The sequence below is a fragment of the Gouania willdenowi genome, chromosome 21 (genome assembly GCF_900634775.1).
Source record: "Gouania willdenowi chromosome 21, fGouWil2.1, whole genome shotgun sequence".
Classification (NCBI taxonomy): domain Eukaryota; kingdom Metazoa; phylum Chordata; class Actinopteri; order Blenniiformes; family Gobiesocidae; genus Gouania; species Gouania willdenowi.
In genome coordinates this window covers 29,332,626-29,345,601 of record NC_041064.1, presented here as the reverse complement: position 1 = coordinate 29,345,601, position 12,976 = coordinate 29,332,626, and the positions used below count along the sequence as shown (strand labels likewise).

General features: G+C 38.7%; 1 protein-coding gene across 1 annotated transcript in view; it reads left to right on the top strand.

Annotated features, from left to right (window-relative positions):
- wdr75 (WD repeat domain 75) overlaps positions 1 to 10,503 on the top strand; it is a 31,667-nt gene extending 21,164 nt beyond the window's left edge. The window contains exons 15-21 of the mRNA XM_028435896.1: positions 2,805 to 2,899; positions 2,974 to 3,069; positions 3,222 to 3,391; positions 5,131 to 5,190; positions 5,360 to 5,491; positions 5,564 to 5,655; positions 8,003 to 10,503. Of these exons, the coding sequence (XP_028291697.1) occupies positions 2,805 to 2,899; positions 2,974 to 3,069; positions 3,222 to 3,391; positions 5,131 to 5,190; positions 5,360 to 5,491; positions 5,564 to 5,655; positions 8,003 to 8,207 (850 nt within the window). The 3' untranslated portion in view covers positions 8,208 to 10,503. The remainder of the gene's footprint in view (positions 1 to 2,804; positions 2,900 to 2,973; positions 3,070 to 3,221; positions 3,392 to 5,130; positions 5,191 to 5,359; positions 5,492 to 5,563; positions 5,656 to 8,002) is intronic.
- Positions 10,504 to 12,976: the final 2,473 nt, after the last annotated feature.

The window sequence follows — 12,976 nt, the reverse complement described above, 5'->3', positions numbered from 1 at the left end:
TGCGGCCACAGCACCGATCAGCCACCTCAGCAACAGAGGCACGGAACATGGCCCACTCGGATTCAATGTCCCCCGCCTCCTCCGAGACATGGTTGAAGTTTTCCCGGAGGTGGGAGTTGAAGCTCCTTCTGACGGGAGACTCTGCCAGGCGTTCCCAGCAGACCCTCACTATACGTTTGGGTCTGCCAGGTCTAACCGGCATCCTCCCCCGCCATCGGAGCCAACTCACCACCAGGTGGTGATCAGTTGACAGCTCCGCCCCTCTCTTTACCCGAGTGTCCAAGACATGCGGCCGCAAGTCCGATGACACGACTACGAAGTCGATCATCGAACTGCGGCCTTGGGTGTCCTGGTGCCAAGTGCACATATGGACATCCTTATGCTTGAACATGGTGTTTGTTATGGACAATCTGTGACGAGCACAGAAGTCCAACAACAAAACACCGCTAGGGTTCCGATCAGGGGGGCCGTTCCTCCCAATCACGCCCCTCCAGGTCTCACTGTCGCTGCCAACGTGAGCGTTGAAGTCCCCCAGCAGAACGAGGGAATCTCCAGTACTCCCTCTAAGGAATCCAAGAAGGGTGGATACTCCGAGCTGCTGTTTGGCCCATAGGCACAAACAACAGTCAGGATCCGTCCCCCCACCCAAAGGCGGAGGGAGGCTACCCTCTCGTCTACCGGGGTAAACTCCAACGTACAGGCACTAAGTCGGGGGGCAAGAAGTATAGCCACCCCGGCCCGGCGCCTCTCACCATTGGCGACTCCAGAGTAGAAGAGAGTCCAACCCCTGTCGAGAAGGCTGGTTCCAGAGCCCTTGTTATGTGTCGAGGTGAGACCGACTATATCTAGTCCGAACTTCTCCACCTCGCACACAAGCTCAGGCTCCTTCCCCGCCAGAGAGGTGACATTCCACGTCCCTAACGCTAGCTTCTGTAGCCGGGGATCAGATCGCCCGATCCACATTGCACCGGCGTCATATGATCCCTCCTGCGGGTGGTGGGCCTACGGGAGGGTGGGCCCACGTCATCCTTTCGGGCTCTGCCCGGCCGGGGCCCGTGGGCAAAGCCCCGGCCACCAGGCGCTCGCACTCGAGCCCCAACCCCGGGCCTGGCTCCAAGGTGGGGCCCCGGTAGCGCCAATCCGGGCGACATGAACTGCCTTTGTTTTTTCCTATACATATATGGCTATTGAACCGCTCTTAGTCGGACCCGTCACCTGGGACCTGTTTGCCTTGGGAGACCCTACCAGGGACATTAAGCCCCCGACAACATAGCTCCAAGGATCATTCGGGTACTCGAACCCCTCCACCACGTTAAGGTGGCGGTTCATGGAGGGGAAAAGGGTCAAAAAAACTACTCCTAGTTCTTTAAAAATGGAACTTATATTATACAAGAACCAACAGTTTATTTGCTAATATTTATTTGGCTTTACTGTTGCATGATTGCTTGTTTTAAGTGGATGATGCTCCAAACAGGGTTGTGGTCAATTATAATTGCAGTCACGTAATAGGTAATTAATTACAATTATGGGGTAATTGTAATTTAATTGAATTGAGTTCAGATAATTTACTTAAAATGCAAAACTGGGAACCACGTTACAGTTCTATGGTTTACACATAGGCCTATGTAGTAAACCATCATTAAAATATGTTTCATATTAAGTGTACCTGTCATTTCTCTGAGGATCATTATACCATTTAAAAAAAAAAAAAATGGTGGCAATCTAGAGGTATACTGACACTGGTATGAAGTTCTGTGACTTACACATACGTGGTTAACAATTATTAAAATATGTTTCAGAATCAGAAGTACTTTATTTATCCCAGAGGGAAATTGGTTTTCCCACTACTTGTTTGTTCTCTTCAGGATCATTTTACCATTAAAAAAACTATATACTGACAGAAAAAAAGCTCAGACGCCCTCATCAAAAATATGAATACCAATATTTTCATGGACAAGGAAATCTAACAAGGAAACCAAGAGATGAGAAACAAATTAGATGATGGATAATGTTTTTGAGTGTATTTTTACAGCTGATTTAAAACACGGGTCGATCCAACTTGTTATCATTAGAGATGCTAACACAAGAGGAAGGTTACGTTTTATGGACTTATTTATTAAAGTCTCAGTAATTGTGATTATTTGTAATTGAACTTAAGTAATTGAGAACATAATTGTAATTTATTTCAGGGGAAAAATAATAATTTTTTAAATGTAATCGGAAAAAATGCCAGTCTCTGTAATCGTAATTGAGTTGGCATTGAACATGGATAATTGAATCAGGTTTTTATTAGCCAAGTACAGTTTAAAAAAGCACAAGATATTTAACTTGGTAGTTGGTGCGAAAAACAGAAAAAGAACCAAAAAAAAAACAGAAAAAATAAATAAAATAAAATATAAAAAGAAAGGATAATCATATACATAATATACAAATATGTGCTTGCATCTTCTCATTAAAAAAGACTTCAACTGTGTCATTGTTTCTTGTGGAGGACGTTGTGAGTCAGAGTAGATGAAGGGGTTGAGGCTGTTTAAACAGCTGCCCAGCACCTCAGGACGTACAGAGGAGACATGAAACATCAGCAGCATGCTAACTGCCAGCTTTCCTCTCCACAACCCATCAAAGAAAGGTTTTCGTCTGCTTTGCTTTTCTTTCCTGAGTGGCATTACGCAGCATTTTAAAGTGTGCACATGGAACTCCATTCCCGTTGGTTATGAACACATAGCTTCCTGCTGGAGAGTTAATCCTGTGAGCTATGCACAGTGCACACTGTGAGAGGCTGATTGTTTCCTCCCGTCTTTCAGAGATCTGTGTTTTGGGCAGCTGAGTTGTTCCAAGTATCTGCTGGGAACCAGTACCAGTAACCTGCTCCTGTGCTGGAACCTCCTCACCTGCTCCTGTAAGATCACAGCTCCACTCCTCATGTACACCTCAGTCCATACTTCAGGGCTTTAACCTTCCTGTTTCCTGCAGTGGAGTGGAGCACGTCCATGGACATCAGCCTGCTGCTGGCTGACCCTCTGTCTGAGAACATGGCTGCATTCTGCAGTCAGAGTGGTTACACCCACTGTAAGCTTTACACCAATGATACAAGTACATCTGTTCTGTTTGTTCTGCCATTAAAGTCTCTGTTGGACTCTTTACTTTATGCTGAGTCGGTGCAGAATTATAGCTGCCCACTTTTGCAGTGATCGCAGCTTCTTTTTCTTCTCTGCTTTCAGTGTTTGTCTTCAAGCCCAGCGAACCCCGTCCCATCTTTTCCCAGAAGGCCGTCTGCTCAGGAAAAGTGATGCGTGCTGTGTTTGCTCCGAGGGAGGAAATGCTGGAAAGCTGCGAGGAGAGCAGCCAGTGGCTCAACCGCTGTCAGCTTTACTTCCTCTCACAGCACATGGTAAACAGCAGCGCAGCAGGAAGTGCTCAGCCTAATGCTCTTATTGGTTCCCATCAGTCATTAGGCATTCATTAAACCTGCTTATCTTCACTAGGACTTAATGTGTTTGGGTTGTGGGAGGAAATCAAAGATATCTCACTGTATACAGTATGGTAACACATTGTCTAAGGCCTGCAATCAAACCTAAAATATGTTGTTCCACTGGTACACAGTTTTCCTAGTATGTTAAAATTTAAAGACATTAGTGAGGAAAAATACCTGCAATACATTTAAAATATTAAAGATTTTTTACAAGGTGTAATTATGAGGCTAAAATGTTTGAATCAAGCAGACTATTTAAGAGTTTGTCTGAAAATTTAAACCCATTTCACAAATGTTAAATAAATATTAAGCTTGTTCATATCATGTTGTTAATAATGCTGCAAGACTGCTAAAGCTATGGAGGTTTGACCCTCCAAGCAGTGTTTGCATGAGATGTTGTAAAAATAGATAAAGCGTCTCAAATTGTGTTAAGATGTTAAACCATAGTACAGTGTCCTACAGTAGAGTTGACATGGAGTTATTGGATAAAAATATAACTGAGTAGAAATACATCTTTAGTCTGAATACATTCAGAAAATTACTCTTAATACCAAAATAATGTGTTTTAGATCATCCACCAGTTCAGATAAGAGCATGTAGACATGGGTTACCTTTTTACAAAGTGTTCTAGTTATGTGTTATATAGGCATGGGCGATTTATCATTGTAGCTGATAGAGAAAATGACACTGTTGTCTCTTCTGTAAAACCACAAACTGGCTGTGTTTGAAGCTGCACAGCAGCAGCTCACAGGGCTTTGTTTACACACCTCTCACGTGGCCCCGCCTGCGACTGTCTTAAAGGGGCCACGAACTGGATTGCTGAGTGCTGTAAAAACTGCTTTCAGCTACTCAGACCTGCCCTAAAAGAAGTCAAACTACAGAATGTACTGACACATTTCTTCCCTAATGTGAGAAAAAGCCATAAGTGGCACGTGTTGATATTGTGGTGCTGGTGATTAATTAAAGGGCATTGTTAGATAGAGCCAGATATGAAACAATACTTGGATTTTACTAAAAAAAAAATTAATAACAATTCAACTTTTTGCCCAAAATATAACAACTTGTATAATTTTGGTTCGTGATCACATTATGGGACAGGCAAAATATGTTTCCCCTAATAGTATTATCATTGTATTATATCATAGTGAGTCAATGATTACGCAATGCCTCGAGCATTACACATTTGTGTATGATACTACACTCTACATTGAAGCAATAAATCATTGACTCACCATATGATGTAATGAAATTATTACAATATTACGGGGGAAAATAATTTGCCTGTTCCATAATGTAATAATGAACCCAAAACTAGTTACAACTAGTTGAGTTACTAGTTAAACAAGTTACATTTTGGGCTCAGCATCTCGTTACATTACTGACCATTTATTTCATGTCAGGTTTTATTAAGATAAATGTTATAATAATTTGGATCTTGTTACGTTTCGGGTCGTTGTCACATATCGGGCTCTAAAAGGCCTTCGTGGCATTTTTCTCCAGTGACTTTGACCCCGTGTTTTTCTTGTAAAATTATTTTGAGAAAAAAATATATCAAGTTTATATCCTCTATCGCCATTTGGAGGAAAAATATTGAGATGTAAATTTTGGTCCATGTTGCCCAGCTCTGCAGGATAAATAATAAAAGTTTTCTTCTCTAGGACCTCATGACGTTTACTACCAAAGCTGAAGAGGACAAACTGATGGATTCCAGTAAACAGGTGAGACTAACCTGTTACAGTAACAATGAGGAGGCGTTCTATTCACCCTGTGTTAGTTTGTAAGGTGAAGCATTGTGTGGTTGGTGACCCCTGACCTGATTTCAAACCTATCAACCCAAAACACTTCCTGCTGTTCCTGACATTCATTGATCTGTTTTTTTCTCCAAAGCTGGTGATTGATGACACAGTTGCCATGACGCCGTTCCACCTGTTGCTGGGGAAACGGCGTAAGGAGCGGGAGGAGCCTCAGCCTGCAGTGAGCAGCCCTTCTGCTCAGAGGAGCTCCAGCTCCATCAGAGAGGTGAGGAGCTCAGCTCGTCCTTACACTGCTGGGCTTCCCATGTCTCTGACACACGTCTCCTCCCCCTCACAGCTCCTACAGACCCCCGCCCACGTCCTGCCCTCCACCTCATACCTCTGCTCCATGTTTGTACGATCTCTACTCATCTCAGTCACAGACAACAGGTCAGTCACTCAGTACAGTTACAGCACAAACACTCATTCCAGTGCGTTCACAGGGTTTATTCTGCATGGAAGCACAAGCGTTCCTAAATGACAGTAAACCTTTTTGTAAAGTACTGTATTTATCCCAGTTTACTGGTGTCAGCCATTAGAAACACTGGGAGATGGTTTTGAAGACAGTGTAGGCAGTCGTTTAAAATAAAGTTTTCTTATGAAAGTCTTTTATAAACAACTATGGGTGTAAGAAAAAATTGATTAGGTGATATATGGTTTTATTGCCAATTATTGTATCAAGCCAAAAAATGTCTAAATTAGGAATGTGCGATTTATCGTCAAAAACATTCTCACCGGTAAGAATATGTCATCCCACGATATAAACGATAAATTCCCATGTCTGAAATTAGCGAGGGCCACAGACCATTTGTCGCTCAATTTAGCTAAGAATGCCCCCAAAAAAACCGTGTTCCACAGGCCAAAACTGCCCGTTTGTTGTCAACTTATTCTCTGGAGCGGAACGTTGTTTACGGAAGCTCTGACGTGCACCGCCACCGCCCCCTTCACGCACCGCCATCTGTCTGTGTGTGTGGTGCTCGTCTCAGCTACCTGAAGCTGCCGTGCTGCGATACAACATGGACCGCTACTTGGTTAAGACCAGATACCAACAAAGTAAACCCATTCAAGTTCCTCCATCAGATAAACCCAAAGTTCCACAAACACGGGGACAGAGATGAACCTGTAGCAACGATTATGAACTGGAAACTCAACTAAAGCTAACTATGCTAAGCTAACACTAACCACTCCAAATAAGGAACAGACCAAGTAAAAAGAACACGTCTTACTGTTTATGGTCAGATTTAACACTTTACTATGGAAATATAAAAACTAACATGTCACACGTTGTGTGAAATAAATGTTAGCATAAATACTAATGTCACTATTAATCCATCCCAATTTGTGAAACGCAATATTTTTTAATTATATTTCATGTGTTCACAGACAAAGCTGGTCCCATTAGATTAATGTAACTATTGAGATTATTACACCTAAATATACTGAATGATTAAATCATCAGCTTGATCTGGTTTAATTATAGGAAATCAGAGAAATATTTATCAATCATAACTTTATGTAACTCATTATCAGATAAATGAAACAAGATTCAGCAACAGTAAAAACACTAATGGAGTTATTTTTGCTTTTCATGTGCTTTTTTTTTTAGAAAATAATTTTATTTCAAATGAGGAAATAAATGAATTACATACAATAACACTAATAAAGTGACCCACATGCACAAATATATTCCATAAAATATCAGCTCATGAACTCTTTGATTCAGCAGCTATTTTAGCCTTTTTAAATGTGTCTAATGTTGATGTATTCACATTTATTTGTGTTTGTAAAAAACCTGTTTACATTTTAAGTTGTGAATTTTTTTTTATTATTTTTTTCTATTTATCGTGATTTTTATTATCATGATAAATACCAGAAATTATCTTGATAATTTTTTTTTGTCAATATCGCCCATCCTTAGTCTAAATACAAAAAAAAATATTTAATTGCGCTAACATATGCATAGCATGTAAATACCCCGTCACTAGGTGTCAGTGAACCACATCAGACCTCGTCAAACTATGTCACACTTCAATGCATTTCAGCTGGAAGTTGAATGTTTTTAGAATTTAGGAACTCAACAGAAACAGTAGTAGAATTAAAAGCAAAAGTTAAACTTTTTTAAAAAATGTAATTTGAAAGTTTGATAAACATACCACTTGTTTTTTTATTTTTGTACTTGAATTACTGTTACTACTTGTTCTCGCAAGTTTAAAAAACAAAAATGAATTGTATTTCATACCATTTCAATAATAATTGTTTATTTTATTTAAAATCCCCTTTCAGGCCACCCAAGGACACTTTACAATAAAAACAGAATAATAAAAACAGTGCAATACATTTAAGAGTATAATACAAAGACAATAAAAGAAAAGCAATGTAGGTGACATTAGGGATGAAGAGAGTGGGATGATTGGATATTTTGTACTTGTAAAGGTGAAATTTGTGATTATTTATGTCACAATACAATACTATGTATACTGTATTTAGTATAGAGATATATTATATCGTGACATGCAAATCGTGAATTGTATCATCAGATTCATGGCAATGCACACCCCTGTTTCCAACTATTGGTTTAAAAAAGAATAAATAAATCCTGGCGGCTGATACTCAAGATCTCATAATGTAGCGTCAACAAACATGTTCGAGGCTGGAAGAGTACACTTAGAAACGTGTTTTTTTAAAACTATGCAGAGTCATGTAAACCTTCAGGACTTTTCTGTTCTCATGCTCTCAGGGAGGAAAACAATGAGGCAGAGGGGGAAATGGACAGTGAAAAAGAGGAAGAGGATTCTGAAGAGGAAATGGATACTAGGGACACAAGACCCGAGCAGGTGTCAGCAGAATCCGTTAGTCCTGCTCTCACCAAGGCTCAGCTTAGAGAACTGAGGAGACTGAAGAAACAGGACCACAGCTGGCTCCAGGGCCTTCTGGACCCATAGGAATGAACACACACACACACACACACACACACACACACACATGCAGCGTGTCTGCTGGAAGTTTAGTTCGTAGCCTTTGAGTTGAGTGAGTTCTCCAGGAAACTCTGCTCAAGTGCAAACAAATAACTGAGTGCATCTGTGTGTGCACTTGCGTAACTGCTGTGGGTCAGTGTGACGCCATGTTCATGCAGCAGAACTGTCTTTCCACTCCTTTCTGCTTTAAACAGCCAGAACCATCCACATCAGGACACTCTTCATGCTTCCCTTAAATGTGTACATTCAGTTTGCAGTAATCGTTGTAAATCTTGTTGTTTGCTTTGGTTTTACAGTAGGATTTTGTTTAAACTTTATGCTCTTTTCTATTAAACACATTTAATGCTGCAACACATACTGTTGATGTGAAAGTTCTGTTGCAAACACAGGAGCATTCCTGACTTCAGAACAGGTTGTAACGTTGTTTTTGTGAAACCTAGCTTGTGCTGACATGCGTCTTATTGTCCTTTGGAGATCAGAGGTTGTTCTCTTTTCTTGTTTCAAGTCTCAGAATCAAATGTCTCTGATTAAACCACTGTGATGGTGCTCAGCAGTTTGAAGATGGGTTGTTGTTTTCAGCTTTATTCTTATATATATATATATTTATTTATTTTTGTCAGGCATGTGACATTTAATACATTTTGTGCAATCACATACATATCAAATATTCCTAAACCCACACATCCAAAAATATATACCATTTGTTGTTAATAAATGAAATAAATTATATCTTGTGAAAATATAATTATACAAAAATATATAACCTCTGTTTAATTAGACCCACACATGCTCATCAACATACATACATATCTCATATCAAATTATCATGCCTGAAAAGGGGTAGGAAGATGAAAACTTATCAAATCCTATCCCTTCTCCAATATGTACTGTAATAGTTATATATTGTAATTGTCTTTCTGTATTAAAAATAGTATTATATAAGTAAATATAACAGTAAGAATGTTATTTAATATAGAAGACATATATACACATATACAATATTCACATACATATTTATCGGATGTATGCACACACACAAATGTATGCATTCATTCACACAGTGCTCCCTTTCCCAGTATGCCTGTAAACACTTAAAACCTATGTATAAAATGATCTACAATCACCTGTGTATAATCCCATTGGCAGTGTGAGAGACACACTACAGTTTCTTCACCGTACTTCATACCTGTATTTGGTTAATATTTAAAGTTTATCCCTACATCATCAGAAGGGTAAAACTAACCTGTCTCATGACGTTCTAAACCCAGCTAACGTTCCCTACAATGTAGCTTTAAATCATGACCAACAAGAACAAGCCCTGACCTGTTAGTGCTCATCAGATCCATCTCAGCTAACTCAGTGACATACATGTGTAGGAGTATGTAATGAGTGATGTTGAATTAGTTTAACCATTTTCTGACCACCTAAAGAGCATTTTTACATATTGATTCACTGTAAACACGATCAACTTTCCGTTGAACATAACAGAGCTTCTTTGAAAGATCAAATACATTTTCTACACATTTAAAATCAATAAACAAACTTCCTTTAACTTCAGCCTCATCCTTTACCTTCTCATGTATCAGTGCAAAGACCAGAGTTCAGACCCTCCACACTTCTCAGTATTTTTATGTAACTTGACTAATAGTCATCATGTATAACAGCGATTCAGCATTCTCATGATGATGCAGCAGGAATTACTTGGGTTCTCAGGCTCTGCTTAGCCAGTGCATTTTCATTTGTCCAGTGTTCACTTACCTCCAATAGAGAGAAGAGAAAAATAAGTGCCGACTCATGGTTAGCATCTAGTTTGGTAGTTATCAGGTTAAGCAGATGGACTTTACAACTCTGCTGCAATCATTTCAGCAAAGACCACTTTAATGCATGTGGAGGAAGTAAAACGTGATAGAATGATTTCATTCATTTTCCTTTTAGCAATAAGATTGTGATCAGAACAAACTGATTCTCACTCTTTCATCTGCAAAAAAGCAAAACTTCAGTTGCTTTTATGACACATACCATTGAATAATTTGATATTAATATCTTAATATTTACTAACAGACTCCTGGAATTGTACTTTATATTGTTAATGTTTTCAATGGAAGTTTCACTGGGTGCAAATCCCCTGAGGAGCCAGATTGGATAGTATGACCGACCAACTTTGACCCTAAGTTTGATGCATGTGATTTCTACTGCTGCTCAACAGTCCTAAATGGTTTTAAAATGAGCCACGAGAGTCAAAACTATTCCACTATGGGCTCACGATCAGCCCATTTTGAATTCTAGTCAGCTGTACTGAAATATTAAGTGTTATTAAAGTATTTTTATGGGGCAATAAGTGCAGTTGTAATAATATTGTGACCTTGTTCATCAGTTCTAGCAGTAAAGGATTACAGATCACAGAGAATCTGCTTAAAAGAAAAACATTGAGCCAAAGATACAGAAGTGAACTTTCTGGTGTTACTTATTGACCAAGGGTTAGATTGAATGCTCTGATTGGTCAAAATTGGCTTTCGGACGTTAGGTTTGACTCGTGGCCCACAGTTTCTCCTGTTTTTAACCCTTTACATGGGAGGAGCTCTTCAGCAACCCACAAATACAGAAATAAGTGACATTTCCTGTTTTATCGTGGGTTGAAATTAATTAATAAAGTTGACCTTTTCTGACAAATGGCATGGACATTCATCCAAATTCTTTATTGTCCTTGCACAACCTGGAGAACAGTCCAATGTGTGTTCTGTGCTATTGGGATAAATTCCAGCACCTTGATATCCTGTACAATAAATGCTAGTTGCTGAGAGCTTAGTGATACTGTCGCTTCCAACATGTTTATTACTCGCGAACTTGTTGAGCCATTTGGAGAAGTTGAGTGGGTTGCTTCATTTGCTCTATTCAACATTTCCCAAGTAGCAAGCAATGTATCATGTCAACCTCAGCAGCGCATGAACCACTTGACCTCCGATGTTGCTGATAAGCTGTACTTTTGAAATCTACTGATGTCCTTTTTTATTGTTTTTGTTTTACACAACACAAAAATGCAACAGAGAGGCAAAAACACAAGAGATATTATTGACAGACACATGTTTATTGTCATTTATGGGATGTTTACATTGTTTATTCTTCTAAGTAACAACATTACTTGCGGTTCTTCACATGCACTTAGGTCTCAAAAATTCAGAAATTTTTACCAACTGTTCTGTGATTATTCATTAGGCACATTTTTAGTTTGATTGGATGAATACTACACAAAAAGATCTGCTATACATTGTTTCTGGTGGACATGCCTGCCCTTAACTTTGGAAAAAAGTTTGTTGGGTTACTAGTAAAAAAAATAATAAACAATAAATGATTTTAAGACACAGAGGTAAGCTACAATGGCCTCATGTAAAGGATTTTCAATGTTTCCGAGTGGTGAAATAACCCCAAAGTTGGGGTCCAAACTAAAAATAAAGTTGCACAAAGAATTTTTTTTATATTCCAAGAAAAAGTAATCTTTATACTATAAATTAGCTCAACGCTGATCAAATTACAAGGAGCTGAGGCATATGCAGTCATTTACTGATAGGACAAACATGTTAGAGCTTGAAACCCCGACAAACCTTTTTGCAATTTTGAGGAGCTGGCCTGTCCACCAGATGGAATGTAGAGCAGATGTTTTTGTATATTCTAAGAGAGTAAGTGGAGCTGTTACTTTACCAAATTTCAGTTTCCTACTGTATGTGGTGTAATTTTTGGGATATTGGAAGCTGAAATTAGAAGAATAATGACGAGCGTAAATCGACGCATGGCGCCCTCAGAAAATTTTTACATATCTCAAAAAGTATTTATCCAAACGAAAAATTTACATTGTGCCTGTTGATATGTAACAATTGGTAAAATAAATCAGAATTTCTTGAGACCAAAGCGTGGGATGTCCTGAAAATATGTTGAAATTACATGGAATGGCCCATATATCAACCATTTACCCCATCATCTTTTTTCCACCTTGCTTTCTGTGAGTCTCTACATATCTTAACATATCTTAACAACTTAGTATGATACAGTTGTCCTATCCTTTTTCTATTTAAACCTCTCCACAGCTCAATCCATGCCCTGTCTGCTAAGTTCTTTGGTCTTCATAATGCTTTTTGTAAAATATGTTCTGAATTTCAAACACAGGTGAGCTTTATCTATATATTATTTTATTTAGACAACTTCAAAACGTCTCAATACAGATTAAACTTCCAATCTGTAATAAGATGTTTTAAAAATACCTTTTTGTAATCATGTGATGTTCCCAGCTACAACTAAATCTTAAATTACCTCTAATTCATATTTTGCAAACAAATCCCACAGTTGTAGATTTCTCACTACCTCTAAATTCTCAAATTCAATCAAACTCCAATGATATTTGCAAGGGCACACTTTTTCCCCCTGCCTATGTGACATGACTGCAGTCATTTTTAATTGGAAACTGTGCAAAAAACTCTTAGTAGTTCTAAAAACCTGCAATTTCCCACAAAGTTTTACTGAATTACACAAAAATTGGTCTCAAAATCAAGGATTTTTTAAGTAATGATGCAGGCATTAATATTTAAAGATCAGCTGTTAATAAATTATCTACTTTATTTATTAGCACTTTTCAAAACCCACATTACAAAGTGTCAACTGTACAAAAAAACAAACAAATGAGGCGAATAGAGACAGATATAACCAAATTACAACATAACATTTAAGAAAATAAGAGAGAAAATAAA